This window comes from Ptiloglossa arizonensis, chromosome 1 (genome assembly GCF_051014685.1).
Source record: "Ptiloglossa arizonensis isolate GNS036 chromosome 1, iyPtiAriz1_principal, whole genome shotgun sequence".
NCBI classification, from domain to species: domain Eukaryota; kingdom Metazoa; phylum Arthropoda; class Insecta; order Hymenoptera; family Colletidae; genus Ptiloglossa; species Ptiloglossa arizonensis.
Window position 1 is genome coordinate 8,181,349 of NC_135048.1, and position 25,402 is coordinate 8,206,750.

Below are 25,402 nucleotides of genomic sequence, written 5' to 3' on the forward strand. Positions count from 1 at the left end.
ACCGTTGGGCCCGACGGGACCAATTGACGCGTACTCACGGATCCTCCCGATGGTTGTTTCCTTGGATCGGTCTAGGGGGCAAAATATGGAACGGACGATCGGTGTTCTAGGAGAACGTGGCCGAGCTAACGTTAGAACACGGACTGTCACTTTCATCGATTGCCGGCCGAGCGAGCCGAGCAGTTGCAAGAGAAAGTAAAAGAACCGTGTTGCGCAATGATTCGCGTTACAGCGGCTGAAATCATTTCTACGTAACAAGACTAGGTACGTCTGGTGCGGTGATTGTTTATTTGCACCTTGGAACTGGTGACATTGAACGGTAATTAGGTACGACAGTTAGAAATGTGTTTAACTGTCTGATCTGTCGTCTGGTTTCTAGAGAGATTAATAACCTAGATAGTATCTTTTATAGATAGTTTTTAGTTAATTTATTTGTGCACCTTGGGACTGGTGACATTAAACGGTAATTAGGTAATTAGGTAGGACAGTTAGAAGTGTGTTTAACTGTCTGATCTGTCGTCTGGTTTCTAGAGAGATTAATAACCTAGATAGTATCTTTTATAGATAGTTTTTAGTTAATTTATTTGTGCACCTTGGGACTGGTGACATTAAACGGTAATTAGGTAATTAGGTAGGACAGTTAGAAGTGTGTTTAACTGTCTGATCTGTCGTCTGCTTTGTAGAGAGATTAATAACCTAGATAGTATCTTTTATAGAGAATTTTTAGCTAATTTATTTGTGTACCTTGAAACTGGTGACATTGAACAGTAATTAGGTACTTTGGTAGGACAGTTAGAAGTGTGTTTAACTGTTTGGTCTATAGTCTGGTTTGTAGAGAGATTAATAACCTAGATAGTATCTTTTATAGAGAATTTTTAGTTAATTTATTTGTGTACCTTGAAACTGGTGACATTGAACGGTAATTAGGTACTTAGGTAGGACAGTTAGAAGTGTGTTTAACTGTTTGGTCTGTCGTCTGGTTTGTAGAGAGATTACTAACCTAAATAGTATCTTTTATAGAGAGTTTTTAATTAATTTATTTGTGTACCTTGAAACTGGTGACATTGAACGGTAATTAGGTACTTAGGTAGGACAGTTAGAAGTGTGTTTAACTGTCTTGTCTCTAGTTTGGTTTGTAGAGAGATTAGTAACCTAGATAGTATCTTTAATAGAGAGTTTTTAATTAATTTATTTGTGCACCTTGGAACTGGTGACATTGAACAGTAATTAGGTAGGACAGTTAAACATAAGTTTAACTGTGGTTTATAATATGGTTAGTGACAGATTAATAATCTAGATAGTAATTTTTATAGCGAGTTAGTATAGTGGTTTAGTACACTATATTATGAAGTATAAATCTTCGTGGGTGGTCGAGCCTTGGTTGAAGAATCTCTACTCCTGTGAAACATTCGCTAATTAATTAATTAGTACAGTAGCTGGTAAATAGGCCGATGATCTTGTAATTTTTGTAACGAGTTAATAATTTGTAGACAGTCCGATGAACTGGGTAAGTAGCTTTACAGCGAGTTAGTAGTTAGCATACTTGCTCAGTTGCTCAATTATTATGGATTGTTCACTTGTATCTTAGAACTAGTGGCATTAAATGGTAACTAGGTAGATCAGTAAGCTAATTAGATGGAAATTTGATTACTTATTCCGTAATCTATATAATGTATAATTTCTATGTTAGTAGCTACTTACTGGGATACAGTAGTTACTATGTTACTAGGATACTATGTTAGTAGTTACTTACTGGGTACAGACTAATGATTTAATAAGTACAATCATTTTTCAGTGGTTCAATTATTAATCAATATAATATCCGAGTTAGTAATTTATTAATTACCGTTTTTAAATTTATATTTAAAATATAAATTTCGATTTAAATTTATATTTTTGGTCGTATTCAGTATAGTAACATAGTGGCCTAACTTAGAAGTCGGTATAATAATATAGTGACATAATTTGGTAATCAGTATTCACTATACTATTGTTCGTAATTTGTTAATTCATTCGAGAGCTTAGTCTCTGTTTATTCTTGTCGACTGGTAAATTGTTAGTTCCATAGCACCATTAACGGTCGAAATGGAAAAATAATAATGAATAAAATTGTTTAAATAATTACAAACAGTACAATACGAAGCACTCTTAATTACATTACATTCCAAGTACTGTACGAGCATGTTTAACAATTTTCGAAAATAGAAACGAGAAATTTTGCTGCTCGTTGGTTCGTAGAAATTCAATTACTTCACTGGATGTGGTCTCGTTGATGGAATTTAAGTCAATTAGTATCAGCATGAAAAATTATTTCTTTCTGCTTCGTGAATATTTTTCGTTGCAGCCCATGAGACAAATACAACATTTTTTCATTCTGTAATAGATTGTGTCGTCATCTGCTAATCGAAAATCTGTCAAGTGTGAAACACCACCAAAAATATTTTTTAAACTTTACATTGTGTTGACACGAACTCAGCGAACCCGTTTCAGATAAAAAGATTGTTTTTTTTTTTTTTTTTTTCATAACACGCTCACTGTGCGTCAGCGTTAAATCAAATAAAAATCAGAAAGGTTTAACGAGCAGAAGAAACTTGCATAGTCGTTTAGATAGGCCAACGATTAACCACTAATTTTTCCTTTTATCGTACGCGAGAATTCATTTCTTTCGACAGATAAAAATAATCGACTGAAAAACGTAATATTTATTTGTAGAATACGAACAGACTTTTCAACATAATGTTTGTATCAGTATTGCCCTGACCTTGAAGATATTTATTTTTAAATTCCGTACATTGAGAAACTTGTGAATAAATTTGTCAAATTTTATATTAAAGTACATATATTGGGCAATATACCGATAATTTCGGAATATGATAAATTTCGTATTTTTTACTTCTATATATCGAGGTATCGAGGTCCATCGTCGAGTATGCGCCAATTTTGCACATTTTTGGCTGTCGCATACGCAGACAATGATCAAAAACTTGGCACCGGGAATCCTATTACATCTGAAATATGGCGAAAACATGCATTTCCGTGTTTGAAAAGTAAACGCAGCATTTTGCGTACAAAAGAACCAAAAGATTTCGCAACGAAAGTGAAATCAATTCGAAATCATTTTTTCAATAAGTGGAATAAACAATTTTCCTTCCGGTGTGGTACTACGTATCCTTTGCAAATATTCCTTTCTCATTGTGTAAATGCAAAACAAAAATGTTGCGATTATAGATTATTCATTTAAATTACAATTTGTCAGTGATTAATAGATTATTTCTGCCGATAATGAGACTCGATGTCTTACACCGTTGATCTGTAGAATTTACGAGGAATCCAATTGTAATGTATCTGGTACATCTAGGAAATCTAAGTTATGCAAATCTTATGCCGATAGGTTTTCACTTTTATAAGTAACTATATACATTCACATTCTCCTACCTTTATCTTGAAGCATCTTTTCAGCATATTGGAAACCATGGTGTAAACGTGCAGATATATACTATCACTGTTCATCTAACCTCACAATCGATTAAAAGAAATGTAACAAATATTTAAAATCCGAGAGCAGATGAAATAACAGTACTGGCTCTTATAGTAACATGTGAGTTTATATTAAAAAATATTTAACTTGTCATAATAATTGTAATATATCTCGTGTGTCTAAAGTATTTTATATTTTTACATTTTAAATCCGAGAGCAGATGAAATAACAGTACTGGGTCTTATAGTAACATGTGAATTTAAATTAAAAAATATTTAACTTATCATAATAATTGTAATATATTTCGTGTGTCTAACCTATTTTATATTTTTACATTTTAAATCCGAGAGCAGATGAAATAACAATACTGGCTCTTATAGTAACATGTGAGTTTATATTAAAAAATATTTAACTTATCACAATAATTGTAATATATCTCGTGTGTCTAAAGTATTTTATATTTTTACATTTTAAATCCGAGAGCAGATGAAATAACAGTACTGGGTCTTGTAGTAACATGTGAATTTAAATTAAAAAATATTTAACTTATCATAATAATTGTAATATATTTCGTGTGTCTAACCTATTTTGATAACCAGAGAATTTAAGGTATGTAAACTATCTAAAGTTATGTTCACCCTACACAGACTAGGCGCTGTTTCTCAATATTTACGAGTAACTGTATTAATGCCTCGGTTATTGATGCAATTTGTTACTCGGATTCGCGATCAGGAGTCATCCCCACCACTGTTTGTGTTTCTTTAACCCGAGTTTAAAACGAAACAAAAAGTCTTCTAGACGTGCTTCGTATATTGATAATCATTATGCAAGGCATTACCCACTAAATTTTTTCACCTTTATTCTGAAACACCCTTTATATCACAATTAATGCTTGTATTGAGCTCTACCAGTTTATTCGTGTCGAATATCACCAGTACTAGGAATTTAAAATTCGTGTAGAGCAGTAGTGTTAAACATACGGCCCGTAAGTCCCTAGGGTGCATCCCGAAGCCTGAAATTTGATTTTATTAAAACAATTATTGACAAGAATTATGAAGAATTATATAACAGTCGCGATTGTAAGAATTATGGTTTAAATATCCAATAATTATTATTTCAATTTAAAAATCAATTCGAAGGATTCATAGCATGTGAAAATAATTTTCCATTATTTAATATTCCGGTTTCTTTTAACGTCGAAAAAGTTGAAAGCAACATTCAAATGGAATTGTTCGATATCCAGTGCAACACAGTACTAAAAGAAAAATTTTATTGAAATGTGTATGGATGTTTGTTAGAAGAAGTTTGGCAATGTTTGGTAGTACATACTAAATACATATAATTATCTTCGTTTTTAAAAACCAATAGAACTTCATACAGTGAACGATTTAAAAATGAATATTTAACATCTATATTAAAAATATGAATTACAAAAAATTACATCCGATATTGATAAACTAATTTCTTATAAAAGATCTCAAGTTTCTAGTGAAAAATATTAATTCTCTTACCCTTGATGCATTATTTTTTTTATTTTCGTGAGTGTAATTAAAGGAAAAGGAATTGTAAAATTTAAATGTCTTATCGAATTGTTATCATTATTTTGAGATATCGTTTTTTGTTCAAAGTCTGCAGATTCTCCACTTGGTTCACATTTAACGTATACGTACAATTATCGTTTCCCAAATACTCGAGTATCTTGGCTACGTAAAGACCTGATCCACGTAAAATAATTGCACTATATACGTATGTATTATTTTTATATAATAATATCAACGTGTTCAAAGCAACGACACTACGTATGATTATTATTTGTCAATTTTTCGAAAAAAGATTCGAAATATACTTTCCTAAAATTTGATTGGCACGTGTGCGAGTACACTTCCGGTTAAATGATATCGACGCGTTCATTCACGTTGGTGATGATGAAATTTCGTTTGCCCGAGTTTCATTGCTGATATTGCTGACACATTCCATGCAAAGTATGGTTCGTTTTGGCGTATCCATGGTTATTCCGTGTCGACAGCGCCGAATGCACGGACCATTGACGAGAACAACTCTTTCAACGACAGGCCATCCATGGTTCATTGAATGGAAACGATCTACTAGGAAGAATCTACTAGATTTCAGAGCTTGCGGAGCGTGAGTACTCCTCTGCGTTATTTCGAAGCATTGCATTGGAAAAGAAATCAGAAATCACTCCAAATCGGAGCACTTGGATCCACAGAGACTTCGATAAGTGTGTTCAACGAGAGCGAAGTGTTCTTGGGCGTTGAATTGCACCGTGCAACAAATTACAACTTTTTTTCTGTTTTGCATCATTCATTGGGCGATTCTTACAGTATCTATCGTTCTAAACACGAATCCAGAAGCAGAATTGCTTCATCATCCTAGGTTTTCGAAAAACACACACTTTTGCAAACACCGAGGATTATCGAGCACAATCAGTTATCACGTGAAAATTAAAAATCGACAGGGTCTTCGGTTTGGTCTTAAATAATCGAGGAGAGTTTTCCAAATCCGATGGTACACGAGTTATTGATTTTTGTTGGTCATATATAGTTATGAATGACCGTGAAAGTTGAAAAAAGTGCCGATGTACGATGTTCTTAGAAATTAATTATCGAACAATTGCGGAAGTCGTTGAAGTTTTCGACATCCGCGAGGATCGTTATCCCTGACACCCTGACACCCTTTATCAGCGGTTTTAATGGCATTCGATGCCGTTGAGTACTTGTTAATTGCCTTGAGAATACTTTGGTACCTTGTCACGTCTCTTCCGTCTTTATTCAGGTCTTCCACGAATCCCTCGTCATGGACAACGAATTCAAGATCTCAATCTCGAAGCTAGAGGATCTGCCGAGAATCAATGCCCAATGCGACGAGAATTTAACAGTGTCGAAAACCGGTGTGTAAATTCGTCCATTTGTAATTCTGTGTGCCCTATTCCTTTCGATATTTCAAATAATTAATAATATCGATATTAAGTAATCCTTTCGATGTTTCAAATAATTAATAATATCGATATTAAGTAATTCTGTATGCTTTGTTCCTTTTGATGTTTCAAATAATTAATAATATCGATATTAAGTAACGATCGATAATAGACTTCTAATTACACTCGTTGAACTCAAATTTCAGACAACTCAACAACGGATAAAAAATGCAACAAAAGCTTGGGCATTCGCATTTATTGGGATTACTTAAAACGTCACCGATTAATTTTCCTGCCCGAAGTTATGTTCGCGATATTGATTCTATGCTTCGCTTTAACCATGCTGTGTTTAATCCTCACGTCAGGTTTGCAAACATTTAACCGAATTAATTAATCAGACTTACCCCGTCTCTAATTCGTTTAAACCTTGTTCCCATCGAACGTAATAATTGTACGGTAATAATGTTCCTAAGCATTGCTATACTTTTCAATAACGAGAACATTGATTTAAATAAACTTTTCTGTAGAGCAACGATGATCCACACAGCGCAAAACTTACTTAAAATTATTTCACGAAGTGTGCACCATGATATTATATGTTTCTTAATAATTAAAATATCAATTTAAGCGAAAAATCCGCCATGGGTCATCTGTGACCCACGCTGGAGAAAACATATTTAAAATTCTTCCACAAAGCGTGTCGTGATACTGCACCCTTGGAACGAAAACATAAAGTTTTCCTAAACCTGAAGTAAAAGTTTCTCGTGGATCGTCGATGCACCTCGCATCGTTTCACATCTATTTTAATTTGCAATAGGTTATTCCTACCAAACCGAATTAGATGAAAGTAATCAACGCGAACAGTCAGCGATGAGTGAATCCTTTCTGGAAAATTACGAATATAAATCAGACAAGGAAATCATGGACGAACTTATCTACAATATTCAGTTAATGGATAAAAATCCCAAATGGAAATCGGTATTGTCGCAAGTGCATCGGGATCGTCGCAGGCGAGATGCAATCACTCCTTGCGGGCAGAACATGGAGCACTGCAAGTCGATCATCCACTCGATCCGTGCGATCGCAAGTATCGTCAATGATAGTATGCCTCATCTGGAGGCACTACTGAAGGATTTTTCCACAAATCCAAACGAGTCCAGACCGGCAGTCATTGAATTGATCAAGTGTTTGGAATGCAAGAACGACTCGATAACGTTCATCGACGTGTCTGGTTCCGAAGACATCGTTGACGATCATCCATTGTACGGGCAGTCTGATCACGAACAGCTGGCGAATGACGTTAAAATCATGCTGAAGTTACTGGACAACGATGTACCAAGCGTCGAGATCAAGAACTCGAACGTTGACACCACCGAATACACCGAGGTAGGGTACCACCATGAAAGCACTCATCCACCAGCCACGTCGATTTTCACTCATCGGGAGGATGACTCGAGCCAGACTACAAACAGACCAGGAACAAGTTCGTCGATGGCCAAAACTACGGGATACGAATTTGTATTCACGGATGCGAAGATGATTAATGCAACAGAGAGCACAACGAAAATGTTCAAGCCGGAAGACGCAACGAATCGGACGAACAGAATCCATGATATGGAGCAGACAGTTGTTGCCGCGAACGTGACGGCCAGGTTAGACGGAGACAACGTGACAGGAATTGCAAATGACTCGATGCATCCTTCGGTGCATCCTTCGTATCAAGGTCACACGGAACCGAACGAAGGGAACGAGAGAACCGAAAACGGTAAATTCACCACTACTTGTGTATTTCAATTGCATCGTTCTTTACGATTTGTTCAAATTTCTAAGTGCAAAGTAGTCGCACCGGTGACGAAGGAACCGATTATAGGTGATCTTTCGAACTTTCGATTTCGGAAAATAGAGTCTTTCTCTCCCGCGAGAATTCTTACGTTCGGATATTTCGATCGACGACGAAGAACGATGTACCAGTTTGTGAGATCTCGAAGATCTCGATTTGCACCGTCTCGAAACGATAAATCGCACGATTGTTTTCAGATTCAAAGGTTCCCAGGAAATCAATCACTCGCCAGAACGTCCAGAGCAGGATCACCTCGAACGATCGTATCCAGACAAAAGGGAAGATCGACTTCCCGCAGGCTATCATCCCAACAGCGGAAACGATCAAATCCACTCAACAACTACAACTGACCCCTACCATGTCCTGGATGCCTCATCAGGTCTGTTTCTATGGACCACATGTGAACACTGGACCCGGAAAGCAATTCGCGTCTGGTTCGGTTCCGTATCCTGCATCGGGTCCAGCTGTTCCCTACGCGGAGTCCGTGTTTCAACAGCCGTTAGGGTTCCAGAATTCTGGTAACCAGGTGCCAAATTATGTGCAAATTCAGGCACAGAACGTACAATTCTTGCCAATGCAATCCTATCCAGGCCACTCTGGGCTACCCGCTGGCCTGAAAGTTGGTCCAACGGGACCTGGAACGCAGAATTTCCCCATGTTCCCAGGTCATCAGACATCTTTCAACGGTGACACGAGTGCATCCGCAAAGCCACCCTATTATTGCACTTATATACCTGTACCGACATTCCAGTTCCCGGCTATACCTGGGGTGTCAGAGTACCAGAGATCTCACGTTTCTGAGAAAAAGGACGAGACGAGGCAGAGTGACGCAACAAGGAATGCGTCGTACGATCTACGATCACTGGGTAGGCACTGTTTCATACGAACTGTAATAGCCACCATCGTTACCGTTGCAACTACCAATTCCTACATCTCGAATAGACATCGAAAACAGTGTCATAAAAGTTTGAAGCTCGTCTCGGATTCGGATTTAGGTTTCTTGATTAATAACACGTGTTTCTCATTCGTGTCACGTTAGAATACTACGGAATATGTCCGTTCAACACGATTCGATGCCGTGACGGTAGACGATGCATACTGAGATCGCAATGGTGTGACGGTCAAGTGGATTGCAGCGATGCGAGCGACGAGGCCACGTGTTCTTGTAGGGATCGAATATCTCAGGAGAGATTTTGCGACGGGTATTTCGATTGTCCCCACGGAGAAGACGAATTGGGCTGCTTAGGTAAAGCTGGGTTACACCTACATAAATAATATTCGTTAAATAGAATTTGCATATTGAATCGTAATCGAGGAATTCTTCATTTGTGATCGATATCAATTTTCCAACGAGATATCTAGCAATCTAGTTAGATGTTATCGATAGTCGATACGATAGAATCCTACATTATCGACGAAATAACGACCTTTTCTTTACTCGTTCGAACGAAGTGCCAAACGAAGTTATAAAATATGATTAATAGGAATAATTAAAGGCGAGAGCTATCGGTGTACAAATTGTGCACTAGATGAAATAAAACGCAGCGTGAAAGTTATGTGCAGTTGCTCGAATGTCCTCTGCAAATTGTTTACGCGAGATGACGCTAGGTACAACGGTTCCATTTTTTCAGTAAACGCTACTTTATCTACGGAGCAAAAGTAAAATGCAGTAACCCGAAGTAGTTCTACAATTTAATTAATATATAGGGTGAGCCGAGAAAAACAGGATCCCGAAATATCTCCGTTATTTATCGTTGTATCAAAAACCTTCTTAAGACAAAGTTTCATTATTTGAAGAAATGCATACAGTTAGAGGAAACCAAATTTTTTCAGGGTTATTTTTTTACACGATTTCAAAGTCATTGATAGTCTTTTCAAAAATGCACAACATTCTATAACCTTGAAATGACTTTAAACTGAGAAATTTAGATTTAATTAACGAAAGTATTAATATACAAAGTTACCTTATTTTAATCACATCGAATGTTAAAAATGGTGACCCACAGTATTAATGCATTCGTGTAATCATCTTGTAAGATTTCGTATGATTCTTTATAACGAAATATTTGCGCACGATATAATTATTTGTTCCTTTACGTACTTTGGAGTGGTTGACTCCTCGTTGATCGTTTAATTTTCCTGACAGGAAGAAATTAAGTGGAGTAACATCGGATGAACATGATAGCCATGGTATCGTTCCGTTAGGTTCAATCAAACGATTTCGATATTCAATGTTCAAACACTCTGTCGCAACACGTGAATAATATAAGGGACCGCCATCGTGCTGAAACTATATCACACGGGGAATATTTAAAGAAATGCACATTTATATCATTTATATTCCCCAGGTTGCTCAAAAACATTCTTCAGTTGCAACGACTGGCATAGACGATATTCTGCTGATAACTGCGTTCCACTTTCTCAACGATGCGACGGCGTTAAGCAGTGTGTCAATGGAAAAGATGAAATGGATTGTAACATACTTACACCAACGTACATCGAGGGAAAAACTGTAAGTAATAATTTTTTTTTTTTTTACACATAAACTGTACGTTTCGTGCATTGTCAAGACAAATTATAATTATCAGATATTCACGGTCGGTTACGTCGAGGGATACCTTCACAGAAACTTTAAGGGCCAATGGTACCCTGTCAGCTCGACGACAGCCGATTCTTGGGCTAGGGATGCTTGCGTCTCTGAAATTGGCCCAGAAATGGAGTACGTATCTATTATAGACAATTGGCATTATATATTTTATGAAAAACCAAAATGATAAGTGTTTTAGATTCATTTACGGTCAATTTAAAAATATCAAGCGTCTGTGCAAATTTTTCGAAGGTTTTAGATCTTCAGGACTAAAGTTTTAGGCGAGTTATCTGTAAGACTTTTGGGACATTTAAGATCTCCGGAATCCTTTAGAATTATTCAGAATGTGATTCTGCGGGATCTTTAGAACTTCTAGGATGTCTAGGACCTCTTGGTTCTGTAGAATAAAATATCAGGTTTCTGTGCAAATTTTTTTGAAGGTTTAGAATCTTTAAGATTTTTAGGACTTTCAAGATCTCTGGAATCCTAGAAACTTCTACAATTATTCAGAATGTCTTGATTCTGTGGAACCTTTAGAACTTCTGGGATGTCTAGGACCTCTTGGTTCGGTATAATAAAATATCAGGTTTCTGTGCAAATTTTTTTGAAGGTTTAGAATCTTTAGGACTTTTAAGATCTCTGGAATTCTAGAAACTTCTAAAATTATTCAGAATGTCTTGATTCTGTGGAACCTTTAGAACTTCTGGGATGTCTAGGACCTCTTGGTTCGGTATAATAAAACATCAGGTTTCTGTGCAAATTTTTTTGAAGATTTAGAATCTTTAGGACTATTAAGATGTCTGGAATCCTAGAAACTTCTAAAATTATTCAGAATGTCTCGATTCTGCGGGACCTTTAGAACTTCTAGGATGTCTAGGATCTCTTGGTTCTGTACAACGTCTAGGCTACATACTACCTAAGATGTTTAGAACCTCTTGGTCCTGTAGAACGTCTAAGCTCTCTAGAACCTCTCACAATCACTTCTGTAGAACGTCCAAGTTCTTTAGAATCCAAGATTACTAAGAATTCTGGGATATCGTCAATTTCCAGGCACCTCGTTAAGAATATACCAAAAATATCGTTGCTTCTCGTTACAGGGAGGAGCCGGAAATAAAGATTCACTCTGTACCGGACAGCGCGTACCAGGGTCCGTATTTGTCGGTAGTTGGGCAAGAAATGAAGCTGATTTCGTTAAGTGTAAAGACTGCGGTTTACGTTCAGTGTCCACGGATCCTTTGCGGTACCAGAGTTCTTTCACGTCGGGAGTATTTACGTTCTCTCGTCTCGGAGAACGAGGACCGCAATGCTTTAGGATCGTTCGATGGCAATCTGCAGTTCCGTGCTAGTAACGTTGACTCTCGAATTGAGGAAAATAATACTACACAAACGGACGAGCTTGTTGGCTCGCAGTTGCGCGTTGTCGGTGGACGGGCGAGTCAACCGAAAGCTTGGCCATTCCTAGTGGCCATTTACAGAGACGGTAGCTTTTACTGCGGTGGCGTCATCTTGAACAAACTGTGGATTCTGTCTGCAGGACATTGCCTCGATGGGTAAGGATTTAGATACGCCTTTAAACAATTGCTCACCCGTGTGCTCTTTTCTCTAATTTTGTGACGGGTCTGATTAAATTCAAGCACCATTTAACGTTTCGTTTGTATCGTTAATGTTTGACCGACACTATAAACACAGGTATACGGATCATTACTTTGAGATCGAAGCAGGACTGCTTCGACGGTTATCGTTCTCACCAATGACGCAATCTAGAAAAGCAAGATACACGATAGTGCATCCGCTTTACGACAGCAAGGACATGAAAAACGACATCGGGATGATCATGTTGGACGAACCATTGCGTTTCAATCGATGGGTGCGACCCGTTTGCCTGCCAGATATCTTGGGCACCATGTGGAGATACAAACCAGAGCCAAACTCCACTTGCGTTGCTATCGGATGGGGTGTCACGAGAGAGCACGGGCCAGATGGTGAAACACTTTCTGGGACTACCTTTAGAGATCAATCGAAACGAAATTTATGCTTATTCTCGATCTTGTTTCGCAGCTGATCACTTGAGAGAAGTCGAAGTGCCAATATTGGAGAACTGCAAGCACGATAACGATCGAAACGAGGCGGCCATTTGCGCTGGATATACTCAGGGAGGTCGTGACGCCTGCCAGGGAGACAGTGGTGGTCCTCTGATGTGCAAGTAAATATCGATTAACGCAGTCTCGAACAATATTTGAGAATGAGAAGTTCCATCCGAACGGAATTAACGTATCGAGTTATCTTTAGGTCCGATAAGCGCTGGTTTTGAAATACTTGTTCACCGATAAGGATTCTATAATGTGTTTACGATCAAGTGACTGCCTATACACAGTTTATGTTTAATGGCAAGGTGACAACTGAACAAGTTATTCTATACGTGCATTCGTTACAGAAATCCATATTCGGAATCTCAGTGGTATGTGGCAGGCATAGTTAGTCACGGGGAAGGTTGCGGTCGCCCAAATGAACCGGGTACTTACGCGAAAGTTAGCTACTTCCTGGATTGGATTCGAGAAGTTATCAGTGAGTCATCCTTACTTTATTTTTTCGCGGTACGAAGATGATCGTAGACAGTGTCACAAGAGAAAAGGAAATCCTGAGTTTACAGTTAGACACCCTAAGAAGGCAATCTGAAAAACTTCATGCTTTTGAGAATCTTTGTATCTTGTGTATCTCTGTCTATCAACGTTTGTAACTTCTATATATTCTCATAAATGCTAAGTCTATAGTTAGACACCCTAAGAAGGCAATCTGAAAAATTTGAGGCTTTTAAGAATCTTTGTATCTTGTGTACCTCTGTCTATCAACGTTTGTAACTTCTATATATTCTCATAAATGCTAAGTCTATAGTTAGACACCCTAAGAAGGCAATCTGAAAAATTTGAGGCTATTGAGAATCTTTGTATCTTGTGTACCTCTGTCTATCAACATTTATAACTTCAATCATTAATGATGATACGCAACAAGCGGATATAGAAGTCGTTGATAAACTCTCTGACAGTGAATGCAAAAGATAAATATTAAATTACGGTTTTTTTTTATATTTAGCCGGCAAAGGAGTACCTCCTCTGAAACGAACTCCTTTCGAAAAGTGTCCAGGATTTAGCTGCGAAGGAGGATTAGGAAAATGTCTGCCCATCGAAGCACGTTGCAACAGGATAGTGGATTGTTTGGATGGAGAAGACGAACTCTATTGTCCTGGTCACTCGAATTATCTTCTGTACAAACAGGGCGATCAAGATTCCTCTGATCTTTACTCAATAGTTCCTGAGAATGAAAATTTTACGTTGCCTCAACAACCTCTGAACAACGGTAGGCTTTTAAAAGTTACAAGTACGTGGTTGTTTAGTATTTCAGTTCTAAGTACTTCCAATTTCCGTTTCAGATGTTATACTTCTCGATGCAACTGATCAATGGTTCCCTGAAGAACAAAATAATTATGATGATAATTCAACGATTAACAATCCTGATAATGCTAATTCGTCACCAGGTACAACAGTACCTACAAAATTCACGTGCAGAAGGTAAAGATCGTCACGAACAAATGAAATAAAAAAAAAAACAACTCTAATTGCGTTACTCTAATTGCGAAACTGCCAGGTTGCTTCAAAGTATCTCGATCGATAAACGATGCAACAGAGTGGTAGACTGCGAGGACAGCACCGACGAGATTAACTGCACTTGCAGAGACTTCTTGATAAACCTGCAACCAACTGCCATATGCGATGGTTACATGGACTGTGATGACAAAACGGACGAGAAAGATTGCGGTAAATAATAATCTAAACGTGATGTTTCTTCTAAAGAGGCTCTGACCACTTATTGTTGCTCGTTTTACAGAGATCTGTACCGAAAATGAGTTCCTCTGCAGAAGTAGCAGAACTTGCATCCCACTATCCAAGAAGTGCGATGGACACTTTGACTGTAAACACAAAGATGACGAACTAGACTGCTGTGGGTCATTTTTTTCAATTCAAAACTCTCTTAGAACAATCTACAGTGATTGTTTTTATTTGCACAAGTATAGAGATAGCTCAGTTTAGAGTTTGGAAACAGAAGAGACTATTGGTTTTACTAAAATATCGAAACTTAGATACTAAAATATTTAACATCCGATCGATGTTGTTGACAGTTACGCTGACCAATGGTCGAGAAGTGTACTTGGATGCGGATGAACGACCACCTTCGAACATTCAGGGGGTTCTTACACGATACGTTAATGGCAAATGGAGAGGCGTGTGCCATCAACCGAAAATATATCAAAATCGATCCACGGTCACGCTTATCGGTGAAAACATGTGCCGATACTTCGGATTTCTGTGAGTCTATTTTCGATACGTTGATCCATCAGAAAATTTCATGGAAGGTGATTACAATGCGGAACTACTCGAATTGAAGTACTCATCAAATTACTTAAAACACTCTTCTTTAGCAGTGTTCTTTTCTCTGTACACTCTGCGTCAGTGGAATCAAGAAAGACAATTTCTCGAAAGTGTCGATCAATTCCCCCTAGAAAGAGCAAACTGTGAACGATCACTAATTCCATAACCAATGAACCTAGCTGACCTAAATGACACAGTATGTTATTTTATTTCCCATAAAAGTATCCTAACAGTAAATGGTCTCGACGTATATAACCACTGTTTCCGAAACAAAAGTGTCTAGGTCTGATGAACAAACACCTAAAGACAACTTCCTCGCGGATGTTGTTAAGTTATTCTGTCCAAGCATGGAAGATTCATTATTGTTCTCGATAATAAAAAGAATCATTAGGGTCTGTTCTTTCTGGAAAGGAATCTTCAATCGTCGGAGTCAGTTACCGTGAAGGATTCCGAGCTGAAAACGATACCCTGGAACAAGGGGAACGCTATGCTCTACGAAACTCCATCAGCGGCCTCTCTGAAGGACGAGGATGAAACGTGCCCCGGGCTTTACATTCGCTGCAGACCGGTTTTGAGTGGCAGGGGGTACACACACCTAACCGGAAGCAGTGACTACATTTGGCCATGGCTGGCGGCCATCTTCCTTGACGGAGATTATCGTTGCTCCGCGATACTACTAGACAGGAATTGGCTACTATCCCCTAAGAGATGCATCGAGAACGTCAGGTAAGTGACACTGGTGTCGTTAAACCTCTTTCATTCAGAATCTACATAACAATGAGTACAGTCCCTGAGTGAATGACTAAAACGTATTGTCTTGTACCTTGGTGTCCATATCTTCGTTAATTTCACGAAGATTAGCACATGTATTTACCAGTCAATTGAAATTGAATTAAAAAAAAACAACGACTAAATTCTTACTGCGATTAATCGCGAGGAATCCTGACCAATAGCGAAATAACCTTTTTCCAAACTTTCGATCGTTAATTTTGAACTCCATTTAAGGTAATTGTCTTTAGCTCTTCGCTATACCTACTGACGTGTGTTGCTATATCTACTGACGTGTGTTGATATACCCCAAAGTTGTACTCTTTCGAAGGCATATGCAATTCAGGTCAATTGATCCGAGTTTTAGCACGCGATTGATTCGTTGAGCATCGATAAACGAGATGCAAAGTGTTTCCAGGTTAGAAACGAGTTACACGACAGCAGTGCTCGGTTACGGACCGTTGTTGCGCTACGTGGACGGTCCTCATCAACAGGTCTCGATTATAGACGAGGTGCAGCCTGTGAACGGTTCGGTGTCGGTTCTGTTGCATTTGGCAGATCGGGTGAACATCACGCGTCACGTGCGACCGCTGGTTCTCGAAAATACGTGAGTACAGCCAGACCAATTAACATTGCTGAGTCGTTTCACGAAATTATCTTTCGTTTCTATCGTAGGGTACACCTGCCAGCAGTGAAGGATATTTGCGTGGCGGTTGGAACGGATGAGGATTACGAAACAAAGTCCATCTTTTTGAGACCAGTTCTGGAGAACTGTCAGAGTCATCATCGATGCTTCGTTAATACATCGATCCCCGAGTGTTCGGTAAATTAATTTTGCTCAATAATTTGTACTAAAAGGATATTGTTTTATCGCGAACCCACGATGTGTGAATGCAATTTTGAACCGTTATAAGTATTATAAAATCAGCCACGAGTCGAGACACGAGCACCGAAGATTTGATACTCCTTAAACCGGTAATCATTTAGTCATAAATTACAAGGTGCTGTTCAACTATCATGAAACCTTGTCTGTTTTTCTTACAATATTTGGTGTGTTTTTTCATTTATCTTCTTACTCGTATTTCGCTTTTTCTGCTTTTTTTTTTTAACGCACTTTATATTGTTCCACAACTTCTTCGCTCAGTTTCTAGATTTTTTATTCCTCGCAATACCAGAGGTTCAAGCGACCACAGAGACCACGTCCAAGTTCAAACGAACCCATGATTTAACCTTGCTTGCACGAATATTTCGAGTAGAAATTCGACTGTTTTATTGTACCTTTTTTAATCTCTAAAAGAAATTGTACTAACGGTAGAATTCAGCAATATAGGAGGCTCTCTGGGTCAGAAAAGACCCAGGCATGGTACAGCAAGAGTTACATATTCAATTTTGCATTCGTGATTTTGTTCTTAATAGCTGTTACTTCTCCATTAATTAGAAGTGACCAGAGTCTACTTTATAAAGAAATGTTCAAAATCTGGAGATCATTTCTGACAGTTCCTCGATAATCATCTACCTTAACAGAACTTCATAGATCATCCTTGACTGTTCCTTGATAACCACCTACCTTAACTGACCTTCAGAGATTATTCCTGACACTTTCTCGACAGTTGTATACAATACTTTCGCGTTTATCACAAATTTGACTCAAATTATATTTGTTTCAATAAATTGTCGTTATGTATGTAATTTGGCATGTGATATGTATCAATTATTAGATTGACACTATTATTAGATTGACAATAAGATATTGGGTTGTTCGGAAAGTAATTTCGTTTTCCAGAATGGAGAATATATAATTTAATAAAATGTTCATACATTCTAAAAAAATCGTGTTTCATTTTAACAAAAAAAAAACGAAATTACTTTCCGAACAACCTAATACATTTGATCCAATCTAGTCGGATTTGACTAAGAAACATTTGGTTATCTCTCAATTATTCGTACGAAATAAAACTTTCAACTAAGTTAAGACATCTTTCCACGATCATACAACAACGAAATATCATTTCTGTTGTCTTCTATGTAGGAAAACCAGACATCAGATTGGAGTGGAACAGTGTTTTGTCGCGATAAAAGTGGATGGTATCCTGTAGCTGTGTTTCAGGACATAAATGGCTCCTGCAGTTTCCGGAACACGCAAACGTTATTGGGCATCGATCACCTAAATTCTTACCTGATGAAACCAATGGGTAAATCGAAAACAAGTTACTTCGTTAAATAAAACGAATAAACATATTTCTCATTTTTGGAAATTTTATTCACAATTGCGGAACGAATTCGCAATTTTGATAGCAAATGTACGAATTGATCCAGGTGGCGTAAGATCGTCCCTCGAAGCACATTGCGATGGTTTCCGGTGCAAAGATGGCCGATGTGTTTCGCAGGATCGCGTTTGCGACGATGTCCCGGATTGTCGAGACCAGATGGACGAGGATCCAAAATATTGTGAACAAATTCGGGAAAGTTGCGAGAACAGTGTAGACGGTTGCAGTGAGTATTAAAATCAAGGGTGTCTTTGGATTTTTATGGTAGAAATATTATAAGTACAAATGAGAAAGAGTGACTATATGGTACAAGTATAGGCATACAAATGCTTTATTACAAAACATGACATGAATATTTGGCGCATAACACAAGGAGCAAATTCCTTCACATTTCATATTTATGCCATATTTTCTAACAAAGTATTTTGACCGCTCAAGGTCACGTACCTGTTTATAAGTAACGTCACATTGGGTTGTTTCCATATTTAGACACAAAGGCAGTGTATCAGCAAGATTACGTTCTCTTATTGAACACAAAAACCGCTAAGACGATTTCATAAAATGTTCCTTTCACCAAATTCATAAACTTGATCAAAAGTTTCTTTGAAAGCTGCGTTTAATATTTTTGTTACAACGATCAAGCATTCATTGGTTTATTTTATACACAATTCATTTTTTATTTGTACTTGTAGAACGTATTGGAATAATTTGTCTAAAACGTGCTACACTGATCAGCTATTAACTACAAAATATTCGATTATGTTTGAAATATGAACGAACGTTTAGATTGCATGAAGTCAGAGCTGCGCTGCGGAAATGGTAGATGCGTGGACAAAAGTGCATTCTGCGATGGAAATATCGATTGCATCGACAGGTCCGATGAACCTACGGTGTGTACGTGCGCGGAATACCTAAAGCTAACTGCTCCAGAGCGATTATGCGACGGTGTGCGACACTGTTTGGACAAAACTGACGAATCGCCAGAAATGTGTCCTTGCGGTGAAACAAGCTTTAAATGCAGAACGTAAGAAGCAACGTAACATATCCTATTGTTTTATTTGGAAAATAGATCGCTACGAACTCGTTCGCGAATGTAATACACCCTATTTAATGTTTGCGAGTATCAAACACTATTTCGTGAATTTGGAATAAAAATTTCTTGTCGCAGAACGAGCGGTAACGACACCTGCATTCCTCAAGATTTTATTTGCGACGATGTCGAAGATTGCATCGATGGCGAGGACGAGACAGAGTGTAGAACGTTGAGACAATCTCCAAACGATAGGTAATCACGCGAAATTAATTCATAAATTGATAAACCAATTGATAACTGTTGCAACGATTTTTTAAAACTGTAAATAGTACACTGTTTCATTTCCTTCGGCTTCGAATAGAATGATATCGAGAGTAACTCGACTTTGCCCCGGATAATTGAATCGGAGAGACTCGATTTACGTTCAGTTATCCGGGTGACAGAGCAATTGAGCTTTAAACTTGAATCGATACTGGTTACACGAGCTTTCAATTACAGTGCTGGGTCTGGCGAAGTGATTCGTCGAAGTTACGGAGTATGGCATACTGAATGCTTTTCAAATCCAGTCACGACGGAAGAAGAATCTTCGAACTTGTGCAAAACGATGGGATACGTATCAGGAACTGTCAAGAATGATGTTACGATTACAGAAGAGCCTAGAGTTTTGGAACGAGATGATTTCTACGTAGTCAAGATGCACAACTGGTTTTGGATGACTCTAAGGAACGACAAACCACTAATAACATTGGTCAAACACAACGGAACTTGTCATCGTGCATTTATTAGCTGCGTTTAATTAATTGGAATAGGAATTAGCTCTGTCAATGTAGATTGGATAATTTATAAAAATTTGTCATGTTGAAAGTATCGTTCCATTTTTTAATAAAATTGCATATTATTTATATTTATGAAACGTCTATACTTTATCCTTTACACTATTGATATTACAAATGTGTACCTAGGAGTTGAAAGACGATATCTTGCTTACCATTGCTGTTATAGCAAAACTGTACATAACAAAAATTGTTGAAAATTAAATTTAAAAACTTTCTTGTTATATATAGAGTTTTGATAGAATCGACGGTCACTGAGATATTGACCTAAATCTTCCTACCTTCAGTAGTAGTGATACGAGAGTATCATCAGAACTTTCTCCATTTGTGCTTTAAAATAATATTTAATATCCCTGTGAACGTTGGATAATTCAGATAATCTTTTGCAATTTAAAAACAATGGTGTGCACAGCTCGACAACTTAGGAAACATTCTTGAGGGGTTAGCCTGAGTGCAAAGGGAATAAGAAGCAATGTTACTCAATACTACTTAAAAGAAGTAAAACTCTGGGAGAAAAATAAAGACTGAAGATACATCTTCGAACAGTAGAAACTATAATATTTAATATTCAAAAAAAAAATTGCTCGACCTAATAATTAGTAATAGTAACAGATGCTGTAAATTTAAAAATAATTTTTAATATTCGTGTAGCAATAGCACGAAAACGTCATCATCAAGAAACAAGAAAAAACTGAATTCAAGAAGGATTCACGAAAAAGGTTGAACGTCTTTTCTAAATTGTCGAACGATACAAGTCGTTATTTATATAATATCTATCACTTGCTTTACTGCGTGGATTTACCCTCTGAAGTATCAACGTGCAAATTTTACTTTTCCACGCGTGTATAGTATCTCGTAGACTCTCACATATGTGAGCATGCATTCTTGAAGAAGGAGTATAGATCGAAAGATCAGTTCTGTGGAGAATTGTGAACATTACTGACAAGGAAAACTTGCTCAACGGTGTCACCATTGCTCACATTCGCGATACCACATACCCCTTAAACACTGGACTAACCTCTTTCGATCCCCAATCTTTAACCTATTCGATTTGAATTTGCGCTGCGAAAACAGACTCCATGTTTTCTTTCCTTAGTATTCCGATCGTGCGGATTAGTCACTCGGAGAATGTGAATGGACAAACGTTTTCCGTCGATCCACGGTGTCCGAAGGCAGCTCGCCAGGAGGAGCAGGGCGCAGTCGTTTACCTTCAACGGCTGCGACCCCATTTGTAACATTCTTTCTGCCCCTTCTCCTCCGCCCCCCTGACTCTACTGGCTCGAAAGTGTCCCGCATCGATTCAGTACTTTTGCTTCCATGGAACGTTCTGCGGAGCTACATATCTCTCTTTTTTCTCGCGTACTGACCAACACTGGCGGTGACATGGTTGCGTAACCGAGATCAGATTTTAATATTCAACGATCCGATCGGTGGCCAATTATATGATTTATCTAGGACTTTGCTCGCTCGTAGAATCACCGAGACACTGATACGGAATTCATTCGTATTGAATGGCAAGACATTTCTTCGTGGTAGATCGCAGGGAATCGTTCACTGTTGAACATCCTAGGTGTTTAAGGATATTTGTTTAAGCGTTGGAGGATTGAGAAAACTCTGAGGGTTCAGTTCTTTTATACAGTAAATTCTAGAGTTGAGAGACTATTGGTAATTCGTGTAATTCATTTTTAAGAAAGACTGGTTATTAGAAATTAGTAATATACATACACTGTGGGAAATATTGGTACAAAACAGAGATTGTTCAAGAAACGGTATATATTCGGAAGGTTTAAACGTGGATCTAGTAAATTTCTCGATTTGTAGAAACGCTTTAAACGCAGAGAGTCTCCAAAATCAGTAGTTATCGTTCACAAACCACGTAGAGAAATAAACTTCTTGTCTATTGTAGACATAACCTAAAAGACAAATTAAGGAGAATTTTACAATAAGAATTCCAAAGGAATCCTTACAATACCTCAACGGAATACCTCGTAGTAGACGTCACAGCTAATTTCAGACACCTAACCTAGACATAATCTAAGAGACAAATTATTGAGAATTTTACAATAATTTAATTTTACAATAAGAATTCCAAAGGAATCCTTACAATACCTCAACCGAATACCTCGTAGTAGACGTCACTGCCAATTCCAGACACCTAACCTAGACATAACCTAAGAGACAAATTATTGAGAATTTTACAATAATTTACTTTTACAATAAGAATTCCAAAGGAATCCTTACAATACCTCAACGGAATACCTCGTAGTAGACGTCACAGCCAATTCCAGACACCTAACCTAGACATAACCTAAGAGACAAATTATTGAGAATTTTACAATAATTTACTTTTACAATAAGAATTCCAAAGGAATCCTTACAATACCTCAATGGAATACCTCGTAGTAGACGTCACAGCCAATTCCAGACACCTAACCTAGACATAACCTAAGAGAATATCGCACTAATAAAAAATCGTTCGAGGATAAAATACTGCGTTTCAGTTTCACAATAAATCCGTAAGAATTTTACCGGCATTTTTCGTCATAAGTTTCAGGAACTCCGATACGAAAAACACTGACGCATTTTCACAGAAACCCGATGACCAACGCGACAAATCTGGGATCTAATTTAGGGTCAGGTCGCTATTCGACAATTCGCTGAACTTCGCTCCCTTCGTTATGCTTCCTCCGTTACGGTACGTTATGTTCTCCTACACTTGAATCCATATATTCTTTGCCCTCGTTGTGAGAAATTGAGTCGTTAAACGAGGAAAAAGGATAATAAATATTTCGAGCTCGAAGAAGAAGTAACATACGGAGTACAGTGTTCTCGCATGGCATTACACGATTCCTGAGAGTGGATCGAGCGAAAAATACGGGAACCGAGTAACACTATCGAACGCGTACCACGATCCTCGGGCGTCTAATGCAACCACAAAGATGGCTGCCGGCCAGGCAACAACGATCGGTACCGAACCTTTCTTCCGATGGTTCGTGCAACGCGCACCGATTATGTAATCAACGCGGCGTACTATGAGTACGTGTAATTTCGTTCCGAGAAGTACCGTTGACTTTGCTCGCTTCACCGCCTAGGGTACTTGGTTGCCATCTGTGGCGTCCTGCCATATCGCGCGCATAGAGAGAAGATACCAGAGCAAAGAATACGACGATGAGGACACCAGAACAGATAACACAAGTACCGAAAAATGTCCATACTTGTCCCACGAAAAGTAACAAACTACCTCGAGACTCGACCTTAGCAGCTGGCCTTCTATGCATTTCTTTTGGGAGTTAATGCAAAGGTCTCGGCGATTCTATCATTGTTGAAACACCTTTTGCAAGTCCTCTTCGTTCAACACAATCCTCGTTTCTTTCTCAATGTCATTAATCGTGCCAAACACCAACGTTTCAAGTTGGGTCTTCGTTCTAAAGTCTTCATCTTCACAGAGTTTCACTCTGTCCTTCCTATTGTTCCAAGCACACCATCCAGGTTAGAGTTAAAATAGGCCTAGTCGTCTCATCTAGAATTAGTACAAATCTCAAAGGAGATTTGGCACAGCTGAGAAGATTTAGGAAGAATACCACGAAGAAAGAGAACTTTTTAAAAGGTTTTCCAACAATGTCGAAATCACTGAGATCATGGAGGACTGTTCGGAGGGTCGACTATTAAAATCTCCGATCAGTCTGTCACCTTCTTTGGACCCAGATCTGAAATTCAACGACGCCACCTTTCTGTAAACGTTCATTGACCACGTGAAATCATTCATTAACAATCTTTAAGGATTGATTGTTAATCCTTGTTGTAGAATGCCTGGGTCTTTTCGAACCCAGAGAGACTTTTGTATCGCTCAATCGTAACATTGGCAGAGTTTTCCTTAAAAATTAAGAAAAATACGATAAAATGACAGAATTTTTTTCTCGAAATGGTTCACTAAACCGCTGGTATTGCAAGAGTTGGAATCTAAGATCGGTCTGTCGTCTTTTATAGATCCAGTTTTTATATCGATCGATACCACTTCGTATTCATTGAAGACGTGAAATAGTTCGCGATTCATGAGAGTTGTGATTATCGGTGAACTTGAAGGGTTGATCGTTAAAATCTCAGATCGATCGGTCAACTACTCTAGACCCAGTTTTGAAATTTATCGATACCACTACGTATTCATCAACGACGTGAAATTGTTCGCGATGCGTGAAGGCTCCGCTCATCGGCAGGGAGCAGCCGCCGATACCGTTACACTTGGCAGCTTCCTGCTGTTCGGACTACGGCCTCCATGGGATCCCCGCTCGCCTCTTCGCCGCATATTTATAGTGGGTTTTCGATGACGATACCGTCATTGTCACCTACTCGCGGTGCGCGCGTTCCCGCGTATACCGTAATCTCTTCGAGCGGCCAGTCACGAATGCTCACTGCACGCTCAACGATCGGTCGCGGAATTCTTAGCGCGCCTGTAACTTTATTGGGACCGGAAAATGCGCACGGTTCGCGAGGCGCGGGATGATGAACAACCGGCAGACAATTTTCTTTCAGGAAGAGAGATTCCTTGGGTACTGGACTGAGAACACTGGAACGTTCAATCGAAAAATAAACAAGACTCGGTCCAAGTAGTCACTATCGTGAGATAGTAAAAAGCAATCACTATCGTGAGATAGTGTGAAGTAGTTACTATCGTGAGATAGTGTGAAGTAGTTACTATCGTGAGATAGTGAGAAGCAGTCACTATCGTGAGATAGTGTGAAGTAATTATTATGGTGAGATAATGAGAAGTAGTCACTATCGTGAGATAGTGTGAAGTAGTTATTATCGTGAGATAGTGAGAAGCAGTTACTATCGTGAAATAGTGTGAAGTAATTATCGTGGGATAATGAGAAGCAGTCACTATCGTGAGATAGTAAAAAGCAATCACTATCGTGAGATAGTGTGAAGTAGTTACTATCGTGAGATAGTATGAAGTAGTTACTATCGTGAGATAGTATGAAGTAGTTACTATCGTGAGATAGTGAGAAGTAATTATTATGGTGAGATAATGAGAAGTAGTCACTATCGTGAGATAGTGTGAAGTAGTTACTATCGTGAAATAGTGAGAAGCAGTCACTATCGTGAGATAGTGAGAAGCAGTCACTATCGTGAAATAGTGAGAAGCAGTCACTATCGTGAAATAGTGTGAAGTAATTATCGTGGGATAATGAGAAGCAGTCACTATCGTGAGATAGTAAAAAGCAATCACTATCGTGAGA

At 38.3% G+C, this 25,402-nt stretch overlaps 1 protein-coding gene and 1 long non-coding RNA gene across 2 annotated transcripts in view; one reads left to right on the forward strand and one right to left on the reverse strand.

The window, feature by feature from the left end:
* Nucleotides 1-4,126: 4,126 nt before the first annotated feature.
* Nucleotides 4,127-25,402, reverse strand: part of LOC143148433 (uncharacterized) — a 44,615-nt gene continuing 23,339 nt past the window's right edge. The window contains exon 4 of the long non-coding RNA XR_012992479.1: nt 4,127-4,490. This is a non-coding gene — a long non-coding RNA (uncharacterized LOC143148433). The remainder of the gene's footprint in view (nt 4,491-25,402) is intronic.
* On the forward strand, nt 6,293-20,137 carry Ndl (serine protease nudel). Its single transcript, XM_076311450.1, is given in 26 exon segments — nt 6,293-6,386; nt 6,620-6,773; nt 6,887-6,990; nt 7,042-7,065; nt 7,231-8,178; nt 8,451-9,128; nt 9,293-9,499; nt 10,602-10,765; nt 10,842-10,972; nt 11,938-12,390; nt 12,530-12,822; nt 12,899-13,043; nt 13,275-13,405; nt 13,931-14,194; nt 14,268-14,406; nt 14,483-14,652; nt 14,723-14,836; nt 15,015-15,201; nt 15,676-15,990; nt 16,451-16,639; nt 16,708-16,855; nt 18,062-18,224; nt 18,349-18,525; nt 19,086-19,323; nt 19,468-19,584; nt 19,831-20,137. Coding segments are annotated over 26 exon segments (6,045 nt in total). The 3' UTR covers nt 20,129-20,137.